General features: G+C 41.3%; 1 protein-coding gene and 1 long non-coding RNA gene across 3 annotated transcripts in view; both read right to left on the reverse strand.

The window, feature by feature from the left end:
• Positions 1 to 10,717: 10,717 nt before the first annotated feature.
• On the reverse strand, positions 10,718 to 15,853 carry LOC143527866 (uncharacterized). Of its 2 annotated transcripts, none has more exons than XM_077023217.1 (6): positions 15,511 to 15,853; positions 15,316 to 15,426; positions 14,530 to 14,601; positions 13,916 to 14,021; positions 13,559 to 13,629; positions 10,718 to 10,983 (listed from the first exon to the last, which is right to left on the reverse strand). In XM_077023217.1, the coding sequence occupies exons 2-6, from the start codon at positions 15,412 to 15,414 to the stop codon at positions 10,915 to 10,917; spliced, it is 417 nt and encodes a 138-aa protein (XP_076879332.1). In that variant the 5' UTR covers positions 15,415 to 15,426; positions 15,511 to 15,853; the 3' UTR covers positions 10,718 to 10,914. The 2 variants fall into 2 exon arrangements, 1 of the variants encoding a protein (XP_076879332.1); XR_013134294.1 differs by lacking the exon at positions 10,718 to 10,983 and adding an exon at positions 12,358 to 13,483.
• Positions 15,854 to 21,570: 5,717 nt separating this feature from the next.
• Positions 21,571 to 23,447, reverse strand: part of LOC143527867 (uncharacterized) — a 3,946-nt gene continuing 2,069 nt past the window's right edge. Inside the window, exons 3-6 of the long non-coding RNA XR_013134295.1 lie at positions 23,367 to 23,447; positions 22,673 to 22,865; positions 21,886 to 21,957; positions 21,571 to 21,635 (exon numbers count right to left, since the gene is read on the reverse strand). The exon at positions 23,367 to 23,447 is cut by the window's right edge and continues 82 nt beyond it. This is a non-coding gene — a long non-coding RNA (uncharacterized LOC143527867). The remainder of the gene's footprint in view (positions 21,636 to 21,885; positions 21,958 to 22,672; positions 22,866 to 23,366) is intronic.

A 23,447-nucleotide genomic window follows, 5' to 3' on the forward strand; every position in this document is an offset into this window, starting at 1 on the left:
TAGTGCTCTGTGTGATATAGCTGCTGGGAGATCTTTGTTGTGAAATGAACGCTGACCACAGAGAGTAAAGTTAGGAGACTCGTTTCCTATTTGAATTTCTTAATGCTCCTCTGTCATTCCCCAAATCCTTCAAAGAAATGTGTTTGCATAAACGTCTGGACTGATCTTTGTCCAGATGCCATCTCTCCCTGTAGCTGAGAGAAGGAATGATGTCGACCTGCAGTTTGAAATGTGGCTGTTTGTCTTTGATGTCCACTGATGTTCAATCACTGAGACATTGCAGGGGTGAGTGGAAGAGCCCCCCACCCACCCCCAGGCCCCCCATATGTCTCATGTCTCTCATCCTTTGTCTCCTACTATTGCTGCTTACATGCCCCCCCCACACACACATACACCTCTTTTCCTCTCTGTCTGTTCTGTCTGTTCTTAGTGTATCAGCGTATTTTGGTTTTGTCTGGACTGGTGAGATACCAATCTCGTTAAGTCTTGCCTGCCAGCGGGTTTTGAACCATCCAGCCTCGGTTCCCCGACACTGATGCCTCATTATTTTTTAATCAGGTGGATGGATAAATAATTAGTTGCAGGCCTCTCAGATATGAGCGAAACACAGCAATGGGGAATGCTGGCATGGCAAGCAAGGAACACTATGAGTATCACTATGAGAATCACTATGAGAATCACTGTGAGGATCACTGTGAAAATCACTATGCGGATCACTGTGAGGATCACTGTGAGAATCACTATGAGAATCACTGTGAGGATCACTATGAGAATCACTGTGAGGATCACTATGAAGATCACTATGAGAATCACTATGATGATCACCATGAGAATCACTGAGGATCGCTCTGAGGATATATTGATGAATTATGATTTATGAAATCCTTTGTTTCACTTACATAAACACACATACTCACACATACACATACATCACAGTCATTTGTGCTGTATGTCTTAGGTACACTTTCTGCTCTTCTTTTAGTAGCAGCAGTTGGTGAACCATTGCAGTGGTCATTTGAGCTGTGTTTTTTCTGCCCTTCTGTCATGTCCAGCTCCGCCCTCCTCCCTTGTCCCGCCTAGTTTCCCCGTTTCTTTGGTTTCCCTTCTGTCTGCCACGCCCCCACCCTCAGTGTTCCACCTGTGTCTCATTTATTTTCCTGGGTTTTCTGTATTTAGTTTCCCCTGCCCGGTCGGTCAGTGTACGTGAGTCCTCCCTTACTTTCCTGCTCCTCCGTGCCTCCCTGTTTTTCTATATGCCTGTTCATGTTCTTTCTTCCATGTCTAGTCGTTATTGTTAGTTTATGTTTTCTCCCCATTGTCATCTGCTCCGCTCTGTGTTGTCTACTCATTGTTTTCCTCCCGTTACCCTTCCCCTTTGCTCCGCGTAGTCTTCCTGTTTATGATTTGTACTGTTATTCGTCTCTCCCTCACTCAGGCTTATTTTAGTTATGTTCTACTGTAATGTACTTTAGTTATTTCTTCTTTAGCCTGGTGTTGGCATTCGTGCCCTCTCTCCCCTTCGTCATTAGTCCCCTTGGTGTTATGGTTCTCCCCTTCGTCATTAGTCCCCTTGGTGTTATGGTTCTCCCCTTCGTCATTAGTCCCCTTGGTGTTATGGTTCTCCCCTTCGTCATTAGTCCCCTTGGTGTTATGCTTCTCTCCTTCGTCATTAGTCCCCTTGGTGTTATGGTTCTCCCCTTCGTCATTAGTCCCCTTGGTGTTATGCTTCTCCCCTTTCCGTTCACGTAGCGTGCGTTGTGGTAATGTTCCCATGTGTGTTGACTTTGCTTAGTTGTCTCGTTGTCCCTTTCTTTAGTATTAGCCCTTCGTTGTATAGTGTAGTTCCTATCTGTATTTTGTGTTTCTGTCTAGTGTTTTGTTGTTCCCCTTTTAATATTCAGTTGATTGCAATCGTGTCACTCCTGTGTCCAATGAATGTTACACCATCTGTCTTTTCCCTTTTTACTTTCTCTCCCCCTCTTTTTTCTCCTCCTCTTTTCTCTCCTCTCCTGTATGATCCACCTAACCGCAATTATTTTTATCACTATTGTACTGTATTATACAGAGTTGTTTTCATTTGATTCTTACATAAAAACAAAGTTGACCTCCAAAGATGGGGGAGTGGAGGTCAAAAAAAAAAGAAAAAAGAAATGGGGCACCATCTTGATTGCTCAGGAAAATATGTTTGACAACGGAAATAGATGAAATTATGTGGATCAGTCTCATTACCCCTCCCGTTGTGGTTTGGGTCAAATCTAAACAATTTACAACTTAAAAAACTCCCCAAAAAAATTGCATTTTACATCTGATTGCCTCAAGGCCTTATGCTATCCTCCACAATATGTACCTAAACATGTAAAAATGAGGATTACCTCTTTCATTCATTTTTGAGTGTTTTAATCAACCTTGTAGCACCTGTATTGTTCCCGGTCAAATGTGACCGCCATAGGAAATGAATGGGTATCCAGACTATATTCATTTATCAGAGAGAAAACATCCCCATACACACACACACACACACACACACACACACACACACACACACACACACACACACACACACACACACACACACACATACACACACACAAACACACACACACACTCACTCACTCACTCACTCACTCACACACACATACATTTCAGACTGAACAATGTCTTTTTGCGGGTGCACATCTCCTTCCCATGCTTTTGTGCCTATCCCCCACATGAACCACACCATCCAGACCAAGCGGTTATCTGGGTATCGAAGAGGTTCTGGTCCAGGTTTTTGGACGTGATCAGAGGACAACATCATAAAGATGACGCTAGGGCAGAGCCGGAGTGGCTAATCGGGAGATTCAGGAGGATTCCCGACGGGCCGGCTCAAGTCAGTCTCTAGTTTGGGCCGGATTTAGGTATGAACTCCCGGGCTGAACAAGGGGCCCACTACAGCCCTGCGCTAGGGCCAAAATGGTATGCGACATCTTGAGTGGATGACGAGTCCACCTTCCAACTTTTTCCCAGAGTGCATTGAGGTAATTATACTGGAGATGACAAACCTGGAGGGGAAGTGTGGGTTTAGGGACACCTGCAGAGAAATCGACCTGGTAGACCTCTAAGACTACATAGGTCTGATGATTTTAGCAGGAATAGCCTATATTGCTCAAACAATGAGGCTACAAAATATCTGTGAGATCGAGTCTGGCAGGCCTATATTCCAGGCAACTATGTCCTTACAACAGTTTCATTCCTCGCACACCAGCCTCTACCAGTCTGGTTAGGAGTGTGTAAGCCCCAGCCAATGCCCCAGCCCCAACCCCAGCCCCAGCCCCAGCCCCAACCCCAACCCCAGCCCCAGCCCCAGCCCCAGCCCCAGCCCCAGCCCCAGCCCCAGCCCCAGCTGCTGCATCAACCCCAGCCCTGGCTGCTCTCCCCCAATAAGGACATGGGTCCTTGCATTCACAAGCACACACACATACACAAACACTTCATGCTGAGTTTGGTTTTTGGTTTTCAACTTATTTTTTTACATGACGTTCATTTTGTAATACATTTTCAGTGCCTATTTATATTTTCACTGCTGTTATTTTATGTCTAATTCGATAAATTCATGTTAAACACTACTTTGAGACATTGTTCACAGCTAAAGAATGTTGCATAAAACCAATTAATTTGGTGGTGAAAAATGTTTTTCTGTTAAAACAGATCGGTCAATTTTGACCGGGAACACTAAAGTGAGGGGGGGTTGACACTAACACAGCAGAAGGGTTAACAAAGAGTTAAGTTTTGCATCTGTGCAGTGACCTAATACAATATACCAGAATATGTATTTACCACCACATTCAAATTTCTGAATAAATGTTTAAGTTTTTTGAATGGTTAATGTCATATAAGCATTATAGGGAATAATATGTAGAATGAGTTGGCTCAGGAGAGTAACTAATTCTGTAGGTAAGCGTACTAGCATAAATCAAAAAGGGAATAATAAACAACCAATTACTATCATCTACCTTTGAATGGACCAAGGAGAAAATTAGGGTTTCAGAGGAAATCAGAAAGAGCACAGAACTTCCACAGAGGCTAATGAAGAGCGCTAACCAGGTCTCTCTTGTAAAAGAGATTTTGAATCTCAATGGGACCTGGTTAAATAAAGGTTAAATAAATAAAAAATAAAAACCACATTAAACCAGGCGTAATGGAGGGAGAGGAATCTACAGAGGCAAAACGATTAAAGACTGGCACCCCAAACAACATGTGACAGCGGCTTACTTTGAGGAGGGAGGAAGGACACGTCCGTGGGCGGTCAACCTTTGAAAGTTTCGAAGGCGGACTTGAATCGACGTGCTGTCTTGGCCTTACAGTTGGTGCTTACACGACCCGGGGACCTTTCTCACGTTCAGCTCTAGGACGTTCACTGAGCCGGCCTAGTTCAGGTTGCTCCCAACTTCCTTGATTAGTGAAGTCCTCACAGGGTGTCACCACTGTCAGACGAACAGGATCAACTTCAATTTAACCCATAACTACAGAGACTAGACGAATGAGAGCAAAGTTTTGACTAAGACGACTTAAAATGAACTAGGTAAAATATGTTCTTCTTGAGAAGTCAACGAAGATCTTTCTTGGAGGCTGGAATTAAGATCGAACTTTTCTTTTAAGATCGAACAATCTTTTGGCATAAATCCCAACTATCGATTCCTTCACGAGAAACACTATTTAACTAACCTTTAGGGGTGTAATCATAGTACAATTATTGGTCAGTGACACTGTTGACCACCATATCTTGCTTATTGAATATACATTTCCTCTGTCTGCGAAAGGGGGGATTTCGGAGAGAAGAGAGAGAAAGAAAGTGTCGTGACAACGGCATTTCAACCCAGGTCCATTTGACGCAAAGCAGACTAGTGTGAGAACAGCAACACATTTGTCTGGACAAAGAGAACCCCCTACTCCTAAATACACTGACTCCTATCACTTTAATAAGCATTACTTTGGTTTTTCTTCATTCCAAACACTAAGCCATCCTTCATTTGTACCTTTAGATGTTAAATGACACAAAATGCATAGACAGGCATGAAGCTGAGGTAGCACACAGGAATACATGGATATGGCTGTGTAAGACAGCGCAAATATTACCACTAACAACACATATATCAACACACTCTGATACCTGGTTATGCATAAATCTATGATAATACCACACATGAATACACGGATAGGTATGTGTTTACAAAGCGCAGCACATGAATACATGGATATGCATATCTAAAATATCAGAGCACACAGAAAGACATGGATATTCATCTATGTGAGATGATTATACAATAGATATATTCTGGTGGGATCCATTAACACACATGTGTTTACATCAGGCACAGCTCACTTAATGTTCAAATGTTATAGGCACAGGATTCAACTTCGGTCCATAGTTCCTGTAAGAATGACACTGGTTTTGAGGGTCATGACCCTTCCCCTGGTGGGAAGGCTGCTGAGTTTGGTGTCTGTAGACTGCTCTTGCCGAGTTACTTCCTCTAGGATAGATTTTGATCCAGTGTCTCTCTTGAATGTAAAGTTTTAAGGATCTCTGAAACATTTGCATCCTTAGTTCTGGGTCTGTCACAGAATTCCCGGGAGCTGGCAAATGGACACTGAAACCTTAGGGAGTCTGATAAGGCTGAACTCTATTTGGGTGGTGGTCCTCCCTGGGTCCGCAAGCTCTGGGCTCTGGGTCCTTGGGAGAAGGTTGATCAAGAGCAGATCACCTCTTTTGCATTAGATTTGGGGGGGGGGGGGTCATTCTTGTGGTTGTGATCTATGCATCCTCATAGCAGAGGTGATGGGTAGAAAATCTTCTGGCGTTCCTTGTTAACTTTCCTAAGCCCTTAAAAGGGATTAGATAAGGTCAGTTTCTCACACTTTGTGAGGGAAGGTCATCTATGTGTCGTGATCGGCGAAGCTTCAGAAAAGTCTTTGCCTCCTCCACTACAATCACTTTGAGAGGATCACTATGGGGATCATTGTGAGGATCAATATGAGAATCACTATGAGGATCTTTATGAGGATCAGTATGAGGATCACTATGAAGATCACTATGAAAATCACTATTACCATCACTATGAGGATTTCTGTACATTTGTGTTCTTTATCTCCCTTATTATGATGTGAGGATGGGGGAGGCAACAGAAGTCAAGAAACAGTTATAGAAGCCACAGCCAGTCTATGTGTGTGTGTGTGTGTGTGTGTGTGTGTGTGTGTGTGTGTGTGTGTGTGTGAGAGAGAGAGTGTGTGTGTGTGTGTGTGTGTGTGTGTGTGTGTGTGTGTGTGAGTGTGTGTGTGTGTGTGTGTGTGTGTGAGAGAGTGTGTGTGTGTGTGTGTGAGTGTGTGTGTGTGTGAGAGTGTGTGTGTGTGTGTGTGTGAGTGTGTGTGTGTGTGTGTGTGTGTGTGTGTGAGTGTGTGTGTGTGTGTGTGTGTGTGTGTGTGTGTGAGTGTGTGTGTGTGTGTGTGTGTGTGTGTGAGTGTGTGTGTGTGTGTGTGTGTGTGTGTGTGTGTGTGTGTGTGTGTGTGTGTGTGTGTGAAGATCAGGAAGATGTGGCTGCTTTGTACCTCTTAGAATGCAGAACTGGCATGGTGACATGCTTTTATGCTCAGTTCAGAGCTGTGAACTGTCCATCCACTCCTCTCTCCATCTGTCTGTCCGTCCACCCGTCTCTCCATCTGTCTGTCTGTCCACCCGTCTCTCCATCTGTCTGTACCTCCACCCGTCTCCCTTCCAACACAGCCAGATTGGGATATTGAGTTGGTTTGAACGTCAGACTGTATGAAACACCATTTTTCCAATTCACTGGGCAATGCAAAGGCGGAGTGGGTGCAAATCCTATCACATATCACACACACACACACACACACACACACACACACACACACACACACATACACACACACACACACACACACACACACACACACACACACACACACACACACACACACACAAATCTTATCGCACTTGAAACTGAAATGTAGCTACTCCTCCATCTTTCAGGGTTTTTTCTGAGGGGACCTGTTCCACTGGTCCAAAGGGGTGATTTTGTTATGGAACAGATCTCCTCATGGCAAAACACCTCAAAAGAACATGCAGGACCACAATTGCTCTGGAATCTCTTCATATGCACATGAACACAAACATGAACTCTGTTTGAATGTTTGAAGTGAGACTGAATCTCAGGGTCATTACACAGTACTCAGTAGATACAGTAGAAAACAGTACAGTAGAAAACAACAATTTCCAATCATTAATCTCCTGGCAGTTAGTAGTACACACATACACACACTCCCGCATACACACAATCACACATACACACACTCACGCATACACACACTCACACATAAACACACACTCTCTCCCTCGCTGTCCTGTCCCAACGACCCCGGGGCTAATGCTGGCTGCTCTGACACACGGTTTCACCCAGTACATGGATCTGCCAGCTCCTGTGTTTTCCAGAAAGTGCAGATAAATGCGTAAACAAAGAAATAAAAACCCTTAGCAACGTGAAATTAACTATTACAATGCCCCTCTGAGTCTGGCTGGGCATAAATGATCTCGGTGGGTGTTGAGTGCTGTAGCTATTAATTTAACGCTGTGGGCATTTGTGTGTGTGAGATTCCAAGTCCTTTTTGAGAGGAAGTAATTCTCGAACAAAACTCCGCTCAGCTCAGCAGGACAGCCACGGACACTTTGAACGCAAATCGGTCCAGATTTCCAGCAGCAGACATAAATGAGATGTCTCTGCACATGCTGAAATTGTATTAATTAAAATTGTGTGTCTCTCGTGAAATGTGTTTTTACAAGGTCAAGGGCAAGAAAATTAAAAGACAAAAATCATCAAGAAAATCTCTCGGTGATAAGTCTCTAACGGCCTAAACTTTTAAATGTTATTAAAAAACGATGAGCTAAAAGATATAATTGTCTGGCATATCTTCAACCCAAAGATAATTCGCCTGTCTAAATGTAGTCCAGCGGGGAAGCGATATAGTTCAGAGCATTCCTTAGTGAGTTATGGCATTTCTTACAATGTCTTAATTAATTTACCTTTCAAAACAAATATCGGATTTCAAAGAGTCTATTAGTAGCTCTCTCAGTCCCATTTTAGAAACATGACAGATGGTTGACTTCTCTCATAACTGCAACTCTGGCCTCTAATAACACTAAAGAGAGATTTTCAGTGATAATATTACTCATGCACACACAGAGGGGATCGAAGCGTCAGCGATCCCTTTCACGTGTTAGGATCACGGCTTTTAACCACGCTATTACCGGACCTCCTAGCGCTCTCTGCCTCATCGGTGAAGGCAGGTCGACTTGGCGCGTTTTATCACGCGGACATGACAGTAGATACAGGGCTCCTGCTCTCAGGAGGCTAGCACTACGGACCCCACCGCCCACGGCAAACGCTGTGCTGAGTAGTGAACGAAGCCGCCTCGCACCGCCACAGTCTTCTCCTGTTACGCGTGGGTGGCTTCTGAAATAACCCAAATCTAAAATTACCTCAGTCTATTTTCCTTTCCTGTTTTTATCAGTATATATGTACTACTTTATTAATGGGTGCAACTAGGCAATGAGTCACAGGTCCTGGAAGTCAGAATCCCAGGTAGAATAAAAACCTGCAGGCCTATCTGTAGCTCCAGAAAACAAAGGAGCTGCAACACACACATGCACACACACACACACACACACACACACACACACACACACACACACACACACACACACACACACACACACACATATATGTACACATACACAAACACACACACATACATACACACACACACACACACACACACACACACACACACACATACTGGTTTTTATGTCTTACGAGGACATTCCTTGCCAAACCAGTTAAAATGTGGTTTACAGGGACCTACCTTTCCCATTGCTCTAAAGAGTTGCTGGCTACATCAAAAAATCTGGATTTTTTTGCAGAACATGAATATCACTTCAGATTTCTTCTAGACAAAATCAAACTCTTTACATGTCAACCTGACATTATGCTTGCATATGGGGACATGTTGAAAATGTCCCGCCTATAGCTAGAATATGGTCTATAAGGTCTTACCTGCTTTACCAGTACACTCATTTAACAATACACAAAAATGGCCATTTCACTGTTTTAGAAGGACAAGGATGGTTTACTAGAACTTGATTATACACAAACACAAACATGACTGCTTGAAGCATTACCAAGACAGGCATGCTTAAGAAGAACAAGTCCTTGCATTGAATAAACTTTGGACATAATGAGTTTATAGCTTCGTTATTCATAATTTGTATTTTAATGTAAATTATATAAAAAAACAAGAGAATAATCTCTCTTCTTTCATTTTTAAGGAAAAAAAAAACAAAACCACAAAGCCTTAAACAAAATTATGTATTATTGTAAAATCAATTAGACTGGGCTTTCCTTTGAAATGTTTTCCCTCTGTTTCTAACAAAATCTCTTATATTTTGTACTGTTCGGCCTGCCAGTACAGGATCCTCAGCATCTTTGCACTGCTGACATTCTCCCATCGTGGCCAGTTTTCCTTTTGTTATATGAGGCTTGAAGTGTTTCATCACAGCCATCACTTCTTGTTTAGACCACAGTGTTTTTGTCCTTTTCCCAGGACCTTTGATTTCTGCTGCAGAATTGTCATTGCACACTATTAAAAAAACAAACAAACAAAAAACAAGTTACAAATTTTGCATTAAGCAAATGTAAAATGATTTACTGTCACAGAATTACAAAAGTTTGAGATTACTGTGATCATGTAATATCCTAATGATTAGCTGCCATGTAAATTGTGATTAACAGTTAAAATTCTGTGTGACACCTAATGTCCATTTATGTGATTAAATTAAATACCAGGAGAGCATCCCACAGCAATGCTTCTATCTGTCTGGGTCTTCTGTATCTCTATAAAAAAGGGAATTGCAATGAATCAGCATGTGTATTTGAAAATAGATGTAAACATTTGTTTCTCTGCATACTTTGCTATCGCCTTTTCATCCTATCCTTCAATTGACTCCCACAGAACAGTGCACCAACAAAATAAAATCCAGTGGGATCTTGTGACCACTGATGAAAAACTAGAGGATGACAAAAGAATTGTGCAGCAAAAAGATTGACTTTACATCTACAAGGCAGACCAACAAAGTAGCAGTGTGTAATAGAGTGTACAGTATGTGGACAGTGTGTGCAACACTGCTGTGTCTCATCCATCTGTGCCTGAGTGGTCCATCAGCTCAAATACAGGGGTCCAGACCACTGATGAATGGGTTAATGGAGGGCTAACAAAGTATGTATGGGAACAAATGCTCTACAATCTGTACTTGCAGAACTACAAAGTGGTCCTACATGTAAGTGGAGCTGATTAAATGCACAAAGTGTGTATGTGGAAATACTGCTAATAAAGTGACTAGAAAGTAAACACATTACAAAACAAATATCAGTAGCAAGGGATGACTGGATGAAACAATACCATGTAGATACATTTTTTATCTTTAGATTAGAAGACAAGCAAACCATTTACGGTGGTGTGGTGGTTAGCACTCTCGCCTCACAGCAAGTCGGTCTGGGTTCGATTCTCAGTCTGGGCTGCTCTGTGTGGAGTTTGCATGTTCTCCCTGTGCCTGTGTGGGTTTCCTCTGGGTACTCCGGTTTACTCCCACAGTCCAAAGACATGCGAGTTAGGTTGATTGATCATGCTAAATTGCCCGTAGGTGTGAGTGCGTGCGTGTGTGTTGGCCATGCGGTGGACTGGCGACCTGCCCATGGTGTACCCTGCCCATGGTGTACCCCCGTGACCCCGACTAGTGGGATTAAGAGGTTCAGATAATGGATGGATGGATGGCTACATAATCGTTGTTAAACTCACGAGTCTGTCTTGGGGCGCTCATGGAATCAACCACAGCTTCATTTTCGGGTTCACTTCCATCACTGACATCAGACGTATTGATCTCATCTGAAAATTAGGAACAAGCAAAACTCAAATGGCATACATTATTGAATGTAAGTTTAATGTAAGTTAATAGCACCATATTTTAGATCAAATGGTTCATTGTGAAATTTGAACATGTAAAGGGCATCTAATGTTAATATCATGAAAGAAAAGAAAGGTCCCATTCTGACAACATATAATTTCCATTTCCATGTCCTATGTATGTAAAATTATGCTCACATTTACTTCAATGTAAGACTAAACTAAACATATAACAATGCATACCTTCAATTTCAATGTCATCAAGTGATTTGCCTTGTAGATCGGGGAGACACCCTTTTTCCATGGCCAACAAAAGTTTTGATATTTTAGCCAGCTGAGTTGTTGCTTCTGGAAGCCTATAATACTCACGGTGCACACGAATGTCATGTCCCAAGAAGTCTGCAACTTGATCCAATTCGTTATTTTTCAGATTAAGAATTTGAGAGAGAGTGGCCACATGTTTACGCAAGTGTGTTGACCGTAGATGTTCTGGATTTCGTGCACCACACTGAACTGCATAGAATCTCAGACAGTCCTGGCCTCGGTAATGACTTTGACAGCTGGGTCTGGCAAACAAGAAGCAGTTGGCATCTTGAACCCCACATGCATTCCTTTTGCTCACCAAAAGAGACAGAGCATCTACCATGTCTGGTGTGAGAAGGACAGCAACCTTTCTCCCCCTTTTACCTTTGATCTCAACTCTGCTAAAATGGCTGCAGAGTTTCTGTTCAAATGCAGAAAGGCCAACTGCAACATCTTCATGGAGAAGAGTTTTATCTCTTTCTTGAAAGTTTTTAAGATGCATCTTGGAGACTTCACCAGCACGTCTTCTGTTAAAAACAATTATTCTTGCGAGTGTAGTTTTAGCAAGGTCTGCATAGCTTTGTGGTGATGGTGTCTTTTTTAGGTTTTCAGATGCTGCATCTGCTGTTGTCTCCAGGTGTTTGTGAAGAAGCTGAACATCATGAGTGAAAGGCAGTGTTGATGGCTTGTTGAACTTTGCTTCATTCAGTGTGCTTAAAGCTTGGTGTGAGATTAGCTCTGACCATTTGGTGGTGTACAATCTTTTGAACATCTCAGTAGATTTTACCAAATCCTCATCTTCAGCCATAAGAGCCCTACACTGAACGATCTCACATATCTTCTGCAAAGTGTGCCCCAATTTCAATGCTAGGCTTGGTGTGTGGTAGCAGTTCTTTTCTTCATCATATCCTGACACCTTCCGTACAGCTTGAATAACTTTTGAAAAATTGGCAGGTTTTACAGCTTCTTCCAGGCTATGTATAGAAGACTCACTGCGCAATGCCATCAAAAACCTCCCTATTTCACGAAGCTTCTGTCGAATATACTCATGTTTGGTAGGGTCATTGCCATGTTTGTTAAAGAAAGACTGCGCTAACTGAAGAATGCAGAAATCATTCCGAACTACAGAGCCAACATCGTCTTGCTTCATTGCACTCAAAAGCTTCCAAACTCCTTGGGATATCTGTTGTGAGAATGTAGACTCTGCCAGAGCAGCTAGACCCAAAACCTTGGTTCTTCCTTGTTGTTCATTTAGTAACCCTGGTTTTGAGGAACATCTTCTTACATGACGCCACAGATCTTTACGTAGAAACATCCCTTTGCAATACATGCAATGTACAAATTGTTTTGAATTGCAAACTCGGTTTGGTCTTCGTTTTAGTTTAAGCAATCCACTTCCTTTCTGTAAAACATTGGAATTATGTTGATAATTACCCTTATTCCTAATTTTTTCCAGTAATCTTTTACGTTCCTTGGAGTGCTTTGGAAATGACAGTGCTTCAGCCACTTCAACTTCAGTCATGTGGATTTTCAGGTGCCGAGAAATTTTGGATTGTGGTTTCCCACAAATGTAACAGTAGTTTTTGCTGTTCTTAGAACAAGAAATTACAGCTGATTTTTCGGCAACAGGCACTGTATCCCTCTGTTCTGTCCCTGATACATTCTGAAAATCAGTCTCACCAGCTGCAACTCTTGCATCCAAGAGCTCTTCCCTTGTAGGTGTTACAGTGACTGATCTGGATGAACCCAAGTCCATTCCACTGTCTAAAGCAGCATCATCTGAAGAAAGTTGGACATCCAAAATTGGCTTGACCCAATTGGCTACATTTGTTGAAAATACATCTCCTTCTTTTGAGTTGTCCAATTCATTATCTGTTTCTACATCTGTCAACTGCTTCTCATAACAAAATAAATCTACATCTTCACTTAAACAAGCTCCTTTCCTGGCCTGCAGACATTGTTTGCCATTGCCTCTGCTTGCATATTTTAGGACCAACACTGAACTGCAAGATTCCGAAAACTTGGAGTGAACTTCCATGTTCTGCTCACTGACTTGGTCTTTTTCACATCCTACTTCAAACTCCACTGAACTGTCTGATTCACTGTCTGACTCTGTATCTGGCACATAATCTTCATCTGATAATAACTGATCCTCATCAGAACTTGAATCCCTTTTACCCTAATATCAGAAATAGAAGGTCACTATACAATACTTAGTATAAAACCGTAAGAGTTCAAAAAACAATATACTTACCCATGACACCAAATCTCTGTCAATCTTTCCAAGTTTTTCAAAGCAGGACTTGTGCCAGAAACAGGAGCAGACTACAAGAGATAAAAATATTGCATTGATGCCTCTAAAGAAAATTAAGGAGCACATCACAACTGCAGCAAAACAAAAACATGGCTAACACTACATGCACTGCAATGTTTAAACAATTTTTTAAGGATTGACTCGACATCAGAAACAAACTAATTTTCAATAACATTCTTATGTTCCACTGTGTGGAAATAATTTATAGTTATTCTTTTCCACCAATTCACAATCACTTTAAAAAAAACAATGGTATTATTTAGTTGCTGTTATCTGACTATGATGATGATTATTGACCTTTACATCTCAGACCAATCCACTTGAGGGCTGCAACAGGTCCGACACAAGCAACGCATTTGTTCATGCTTGAAACAGTTGCAAGGACTATCTCATGTTTACAGTTCTGTTGGCAAAAAATATCATGATTTAATCAGAAAATAGGTTTCAATCCATACAACCATGGTTTGAAAATCTGTAGTCCAAAAAACAGAAATGAAAAACATTTTGATTCATTCATCCATCACACCAACAGCAAATGTTATTTTTTCAGAAATGGCATAAAGATGTTCCAGAGACAAGGTACCACTATCCTTGTATCATTGGTAGGTACATGTGATGTCAGTATCATGGTCAAACACAACCTTAAATACACATATTAAGTATTTAGCCAATACAACACAACATTCAGGCAACTTCCATTAACTGAACTCATCAAGTTCTGCTACTGAATGTAGGGGTTCATAGTCTGACGTAATTTTTAGAGTTCTTTCTTCCTCAGGGACATAAATGATAACTGAAATGCATTTATCCAAATCTGCTGTTGTGGACAGCAAATGTTTGTGCAACAGGTCCTCAAAAATAGATTTGTGGGATCAAATGGTAATTAAGAATGGTATGTCAATACAAATTACCTGTCGTGGCTCTTTGTCAGGTGATAAGGTAGCCATTGTAGCACTGGCAACTGGTCCTTTTGCAGGAATGGCCTAAAAATGTTACAGAGACAAGATACCACCATCATTGTACCATTGGTAAGCACCAGTGCACTATGTTCCTGTGATGTCAATATATGGAAATGGTGTGAAAACAATATGCAAGATAGTCTGTGATTTGAAATACAGCTTCAGAAAAAGAAGTCCCTCGAGACCACAATCACGTCATACACTATACACTATACACATCAACTGGCTGCCATTAACATGCACTGATAAACTACTACAGTCTCCCTGTAAACCACAGCGTGCTTACAAAACAGGTCTAAACTTAACACAGCCTGGTGCACACAATATCCTACCAAACACTGCACTTACAATAAGTTGTAGTGTCCTAATATTAAAGGTTCCTATCACACACATTGACACATGAATATTCCTTAAGTAAAGACAAAGCACTTTGAGATATTATGTCACTATTCTCATTAAACACGATGTTCTCTCATAACAGGTCATGGTCAAAACTTTAAATACACATATTAAGGATTTAGCCAATACAACACAATATTCAGGCAACTTCCATTTACTGAACTCATCAAGTTCTGCTAGTGAATGCAGGGGTTCATAATCTGACATGAACTTTTATAGTTCTTTCTTCCTCAGGGATCATAAAAGAATTGAGGCAATCACATAGTGAATTGTTTACTGTAACTCCAAAGAAATGTGCCACATTTTTCTGAAAATCACAGCCTTGTGTCTCAAAATTACCTCTTGTGCTACTTCACATGGAATCTGTGAATGATGCTCCTCAGTCCACAACTGGTCCTTCATGGTCAGTGGTGCAGATGGTGTTTCCTCAGCATCCATCTCAGCTAAATTCTAGAAACACAAATAAGATTCAGAAATGTGACACCAAACATTCCTGAAGGAAAGTAAAAAGTGTTATCTTTTAAAACCCCTCACTTCTTATTTCGGCAATTCCCGTTTAGGGGTCGCCACAGGGGATCAAACTCCTCCATCTGGCCCTGTCCTGAGTGTCCTCCACTGACACACCAGCCACTCTCATATCCTCTACCACTGCATCCATAAACCTCCTCTTAGGTCTACCTCTCCTCCTCTTGCCTGGAAGTTCCATCCTCAAGACCCTCCTACCAATATACCTCTCCTCCCTCCTCTATACATGTCCAAACCAACTCAATCTCGCTTCTCTAACTTTATCTGCAAAACATGCTACATGTGCTGATCCTCTAATAAACTCATTTCTGATCCTATCCTTTCTCGTCACTCCAAATGAGAATCTCAACATCTTCATCTCAGACACCTCCATCTCCCTCACCTGTCTCTTTGTCAGTGCCACTGTCTCCAGTCCATACAACATAGCAGGTCTCACTACTGTCCTATAGATCTTTCATTTCATTCTAGCCGACACCCTTCTATCACAGATCACCCCAGACACTTTATGCCATCCACACCACCCTGCCTGCACTCTCTTCTTTACCTCTCTTTCACTTCCTCCATTACTCTGTACCCTCGACCCTAAGTAGGTAAACTCATCAACCTTCACCAAATCAACTCTTTGTAACTGGACCTGTCCACCGTCTGCCCTCTCATTCACACACATGTACTCTGTTTTACTCCTGCTCACTTTCATTGCCCTGCTCTCCAAAGCATATCTCCATCTTTCCAAGCTTACCTCCACCTGCTCCCTACTCTCACTACAGATCACAATGTCATCAGCAAACATCATAGTCCAATGGGACTCCTGCCTAACCTCGTCCGTCAGTCTGTCCATGACAATTGTGAACAGGAAGGGACTCAGGGCTGATCCCTGATGTAGTCCTACCCCCACTTTAAACTCGTCTGTCATTCCTATCGCACATCTCACTGCTGTCACACCGTTCTCATACATATCCTGCACTACCCTCACATACTTTTCTGCTACTCCTGACTTCCTCATACAATACCACAGCTCCTGTCTTGGTACTCTATCATAAGCTTTCTCTAAGTCAACAAACACACAATGTAACTCCTTCTGTCCTTCCCTATACTTCTCTATTAACACTCTCAAAGCAAACATAGCATCTGTGGTGCACTTAGCTGGCATGAAACCATACTGCTGCTCACAGATCTCTACCTCTCCTCTAAGCCTAGCTTCCACTACTCTTTCCCAGATTTTCAGGCTGTGACTGATCAACTTTATTCCCCTGTAATTACTACAGCTCTGACCATCGCCCTTATTCTTGAAAATTGGCACCATTATGCTTCGTCTCCACTCCTCAGGCATCTTTTGACCTTCCAAGATTCTGTTAAATAACCCAGTCAAAAACTCCACTGCTGTCTTTCCCAAACATTTCCATGCCTCCACAGGAATATCATCCCATCCAACTGCCTTACCACACTTCATTCTCCGAATTGCAGCCCTTACTTCCTCCTTGCTTACCTAAGGCACTTCCTTATTCACAACCTCTACCTCTTCTAACCTTCTTTCCCTTTCATTCTCTTGATTATTCAGTTCCTCAAAATACTCCTTCCACCTTCCCAAGACACTCTTCTCACCAGACAACACATTTCCATCTTTATCCTTTATCATCCTAACCTGCTGCACATTCTGCCCATCACGGTTTCTCTGTCTGGCCAATCTGTACAGATCCTTTTCCCCTTCCTTAGTGTTCAACTTCTCATACAGCTTGCTATATGCCTTCTCTTTAGCTTCTGCCACTGCTCTCTTTGCCTTACGACACATCTCCTTGTACCTCTGTCTACTTTCTTCATCTCGCTGAAAATCCCAATTATTTTTAGCCAACCGCTTTCCTCTCAAACTATCCTGAACCTCCTCATTCCACCACCACAACTCATTGTCTATCTTCCTCTGTCCTGAAGTCACACCAAGTACCTTCCTAGCCACATCCCTCACTGCATTTGAAGTCTCATCCCAGGTATCCAGAACACCACCACCGTTACCCAGTACCTGCCTCACCTCATCTCTGAATTTTACACCACAGTCTTCATCTTTTAACTTCCACCACCTGATCTTAGGTTCCGCTCTCACTCTCTTCCTCTTCTTCACCTTCAAAACCATCCTATATATCACCATCCTATGCTGTTTAGCTACACTCTCCCCTGGTAACACCTTGCAATCACTAACCTCTTTCAGGTTTCGTCTCCTACAGAGGATATAGTCGACCTGTGTGCATCTTTCCCCACTCTTATATGTTACCCTGTGCTCTTCCTTTTTCGTAAAGTGTTAACTACAGCCATCTTTATCCTTATAGCAAAATCAACCACCATTTGTCCTTCCGTATTCCTTTCATTAACACCATATCTACCCAACACCTCCTCATCACCACTGTTCCCTCCACCAACATGTCCATTTAAATCTGCTCCAATAACCACTGTCTCTTCTTTAGGAACCTGCAAAACAACTTCATCTAACTCTCTCCAGAATTATTCTTTCTCCTCCACATCACAACCTACCTGAGGAGCATAAGCACTGATGACATTCATCATCACCCAATCAATCGCTAACTTTACACAGATCACCCTGTCACTTACTCTCTATTTACCTCCACTACACTCTTACTAAACTCATCCTTCAGGATCACCCCTACTCCATTACTCTTCCTGTCTACACCATGATAGAAGAGTTTGAAGCCACCACCAATGCTCCTGGTCTTGCTCCCCTTCCACTTGGTCTCCTGTACACACAGTATATCTATCTTCATCCTCACCATCGCATCAGCTAGCTCTCTCCCTTTACCTGTCATAGAGCCCACATTCAACGTACCAACTCTAACCTCCACCTTCCTGCTCTGCCTCCTCTCCTTCATCTTCAGAACCCTCTTCCCCCCTCTCCTCCTCCTCCTTGTCCCAACAGTAGTCCAATATCCGCTAATGCCCTGTTGGACAACAGCACCAGTGGTGGTCGTTGTTAACCCGGGCCTCGACCGATCCAGTATGGAATTTCTATTTTTGATCTGCATCATTTGATTTGGCGCAGTTTTTACACCGGATGCCCTTCCTGATGCAACCTTCCCTATTTATCCGGGCTTGGGACCAGCACTAAAATACAATGGTGTGTGCACCCTAGTGGCTAGGTTTTAAAAACCCTCACTAACCTATTACAGTTTTTCTCAGTCGCTTTGGTTCATTTCTCAGATCAGAATTGAAATTCTCAAAACTGTTCATTCAGTCTCCACATCTCCTTGTCACTTGTGCACATCATAATTGCATTTCTCATTGTGTTTAACATTTTGCAAATGCTTTTGTACATATTGCAAAAGGACATGGACAATTGTCTGTTGTTTCTTACATTATCAGTTGCTTATGACATGTTTATCAAAATGTGTTGTAAGGATTGTTTGTTGAATTGTCTTACCCTCCAAAACATTTTATCTTTAGGTCATCGCCTAGGTCATTATATGCAAAAGTGCTGAACATGTTGTCATAATCTCTAAGGCATCATTTTACATTTATTTATTTAGGTTATTTGTTTGTTACATTTTGGTAATTTATCCTAATTTGATTAGATTGTTTGCAAGTGAACATTCAGTTACAGTAAGAAAGGGAATTGGTGAAGGCTTAGATCAATCAATGGTCTCAACCATAGGTCAGAGGTGCGTCTCATGAACCTTTACTGTAATTGGCAAACATTTATAGACACTAAACACTGCAGTATCACAAAGTCTCATAATGGAAGGGTGAACAGCCAATAAGAGGAGTAAGTAAGTGTGGTATAAGGCTAAGGGGACAAAACAGTGAAATAAGGGCAACAATTGTGGACCATGTCTTACATGTAAGTCGTGGTCTTACAATGGCTGAAGCTGGTCGTTGGAAGGTGCAGCGTTCTTGAAATCAAAAGCTTAGCTAGTTTCCATCAGAATATACAGTCTACACTGACTGTGACTTATAGTTGCACTGACAACATGACTAAGTATTTTGACCTTGTTCATAGGCAATGGCACACAGACTAGATATTCTGATGGCACTGACAAATTGACTGACCTAAAAATTTGCTTTTGGGGCAAAAACAAAGAATTTTGAGTGAAGTGTGTGCTTTTACAGGTATTTCATTGAGTTTTGCTGTTTGCATTAACTGTTTTGAGAAAGTTGTGATGCCAATGTAAAGCATGATGTGAGAAATGAACCAAATCGACTGAGAAAAACTGTACTATTCCTTGGGTAATACAATTTGACCGTAAATGATAACTGAAATGTAATTATCCAGTCTGTGATGTGAAATATATTTTCAGAAAAAGAAGTCCCTTGAGACCACAATCACGTCATACACTATACACTATACACATTAACTGGCTGCCATTAACATGCACTGATAAACTACTACAGCCTTCCTGTAAACCACAGCATGCTTACAAAACAGGTCCAAACTTAACACAACCTGGTACACACATTATCGTAGCAAACACTGCAGTTACAATAAGTTGTAGTGTCCTGATATTAAAGGTTGCTGTCACACACATTGACACATGAATATTCCTTAAGTAAAGACAAAGCACTTTGAGATATTCTGTCACTGTCCTCATTAAACACGATGTTCTCTCATAACAGGTCATGGTCAAACACAACCTTAAATACACATATTAAGGATTTAGCCAATACAACACAACATTCAGGCAACTTCCATTCACTGAACTCAATCAAGTTCTGCTAGTGAATGCAGGGGTTCATAATCTGACATAAGTTTTATAGTTCTTTCTTCCTCAGGGACCATAAAAGAATTGAGGCAATCACATAGTGAATTGTTTACTGTAACTCCAAAAAAATGTGCCACATTTTTCTGAAAATCACAGCATTGTGTCTCAAAATTACCTCTTGTGCTACTTCACATGAAATCTGTGAATGGTGCTCCTCAGTCCACAACTGGTCCTTCATGGTCAGTGGTGCAGAAGTTGTTTCCTCAGCATCCATCTCAGCTAAATTCTAGAAACACAAATAAGATTCAGAAATGTGATACCAAACATTCCTGAAGGAAAGTAAAAAGTGTTATCTTTTAAAAGCCCTGACTAACTTACTGCTATTCCTTGGGTAATACAATTTGACCTTAAATGATAACTGAAATGCATTTATACAAATCTGCTGTTGTGGACAGCAAATGTTTGTGCAACAGGTCCTCAAAAATAGATTTGTGGGATCAAATGGCAATTAAGAATAGTATGTCAATACAAATTACCTGTCGTGGCTCTTTGTCAGGTGATAAGGTAGCCATTGTAGCACTGGCAACTGGTCCTTTTGCAGAAATGGCCTAAAAATGTTACAGAAACAAGATACCACTATCACTGTATCATTGGTAAGCACCAGTGCACCATGTTCCTGTGATGTCAGTATATGGAAATGGTGTGAAAACAATGTGCAAGAGAGTCTGTGATGTGAAATATATTTTCAGAAAAAGAAGTCCCTCGAGACCACAATCACGTCATACACTATACACTATACACATTAACTGGCTGCCATCAACATGCACTGATAAACTACTACAGCCTTCCTGTAAACCACAGCGTGCTTACAAAACAGGTCCAAACTTAACACAACCTGGTACACACATTTTCGTAGCAAACACTGCAGTTACAATAAGTTGTAGTGTCCTGACATTAAAGGTTGCTGTCACACACATTGACACATGAATATTCCTTAAGTAAAGACAAAGCACTTTGAGATATTCTGTCACTGTCCTCATTAAACACAATGTTCTCTCATAACAGGTCATGGTCAAACACAACCTTAAATACACATATTAAGGATTTAGCCAATACAACACAACATTCAGGCAACTTCCATTCACTGAACTCAATCAAGTTCTGCTAGTGAATGCAGGGGTTCATAATCTGACATAAGTTTTATAGTTCTTTCTTCCTCAGGGACCATAAAAGAATTGAGGCAATCACATAGTGAATTGTTTACTGTAACTCCAAAAAAATGTGCCACATTTTTCTGAAAATCACAGCATTGTATCTCAAAATTACCTCTTGTGCTACTTCATATGGAATCTGTGAATGGTGCTCCTCAGTACACAACTGGTCCTTCATGGTCAGTGGTGCAGAAGTTGTTTCCTCAGCATCCATCTCAGCTAAATTCTAGAAACACAAATAAGATTCAGAAATGTGACCCCAAACATTCTTGAAGGAAAGTAAAAAGTGTTATCTTTTAAAAGCCCTGACTAACTTACTGCTATTCCTTATGTAACAAAATTTGACAGTAAATGATACCTGAAATGCATTTATCTACATCTGCTGTTGTGGACAGCAGATTTTTGTGTAACAATCCTTCAAAAATAGATTTGTGGGATCAAAAGGTAATTAAGAATGGTATGGAAATACAAATTACCTGTCGTGGCTCTTTGTCAGGTGATAAGGTAGCCATTGTAGCACTGGCAACAGGTTCTTTTCCAGGAACAGCCTGAAGACGTTTCAGAGTCAAGATACCACCTGCATCATTGCTAGTTACCAGTGGACTATGGTCATGTGTTGTCAGTATATGGAAATGGTGTGTAAACAATATGCAAGATAATCTGTGACAAACTACGGCTTCAGAAAAAGAAGTCCCTCGAGACCACAATTTTGTCCTACACTATACTTATCAACATTAACTGGTTGACATTAACATGCACAGGAATCAATGCCATTACCTAGTATTTTGATTAAAACAGGCTCACTTAAACAGGAGACATACAATTTAAGAACAGACTACAAGTGTTATTCGTTGAGTTAGTGCTCATTTTAAGTACTCAAGAAACAGGTCTACATTTTGATCTACGTTTGAAGACAGCAAGAGACTCTGTAGTCTGTCTGAGACTCTGCACCTTACAACGAGCAAGAGACTCTGCAGCTTACAAAACAGGTCTATGCTTAACTCAACCTCAACCTAGTGCACACAATATCCCAGCAAACGCTGCAGTTACAATATGTAGCAATGTCCTTATATAGAAGGTTCCTGTGACACACATTGACTCATGGATTAAGCTTGACCAGCAAATTCTTAATATCCTTAAACACACTGCACTCACAGGACACGTCTGAGCCATGCACAGCTCAAATACACTCACTGAATTTATTTAAATATATCTGCATATGGAATGTTGCTTTAATTATAGTGAATGCTCATATCTTAATACCTTGCATCTCCATGGCCATTCAGAGTCTCCGTAGTTGTATGTGATCTCTTCTCCAGGACTAATGCTCCTTGTTGCAAATAAACACAAATGGGGTTTTCCCGCTACTCTGATTGTTTTCATTTTGCTGTTTGGGCTAACATGGTCATCATTCACAAGTCTCCCAAGAGACTTATCTTCCAAAGAAGCATCAACACTGAAACATTAAAATAAAGCATAAGAGACCATTTTTTTTACAATGAATAAAGGAATATCTTTTTTTTATCACAGCATAACCTCAAAAATAAACACCACACAACCACGTCATGTACACCTCCTTGTATTTACACTCATTATCAATTTATTCAGCACCACTTCAAGGTGCTCTTTATTGTTCTACAGTTACATTCTATCAATTACTTCTGTTTGTCTGCATACTTTACTAGTCCCCTTCACCCTGTTCTTCAATGGTCTGGACCACCACAGTGGTAGATCATTCTCATCAATGCAGTCACACTGGGAGTCCTGACCACTAAAGAGGGTGAAAGGAGGCAAAGTATGCAAAGAAACCACTGGATTATATTCTTTTATTGTAGAACTATAAAAACCATACATATGGTAAGTTGTACTAATCAAATGCATGAGTGTGGATACAAACAGGTGGACTTAATGAAGTGACTGGTCAGTGTGTAGCTACAAGCGAGTATAATATACATACCAAAAAAGCTTTCCATTGTAACGAAATTCAAACATGAAAACTTTCAGTGCTTCTTTATATATTCTCTGTCTTCTTTCACAT

Source organism: Brachyhypopomus gauderio, chromosome 12 (genome assembly GCF_052324685.1).
Source record: "Brachyhypopomus gauderio isolate BG-103 chromosome 12, BGAUD_0.2, whole genome shotgun sequence".
Lineage (NCBI taxonomy): Eukaryota > Metazoa > Chordata > Actinopteri > Gymnotiformes > Hypopomidae > Brachyhypopomus > Brachyhypopomus gauderio.

Excerpts from the sequence above, each read along its gene's own strand:
- LOC143527866 (XM_077023217.1), bottom strand. The coding sequence starts at position 15,414 with ATGGATGCTGAGGAAACACCATCTGCACCACTGACCATGAAGGACCAG. Across the intron at positions 14,022-14,529 it reads CTGACAAAGAGCCACGACAG|AACTGTAAACATGAGATAGT; the intron begins GTAATTTGTATT and ends TTTTGCCAACAG. Across the intron at positions 13,630-13,915 it reads GATTGGTCTGAGATGTAAAG|TCTGCTCCTGTTTCTGGCAC; the intron begins GTCAATAATCAT and ends TATCTCTTGTAG.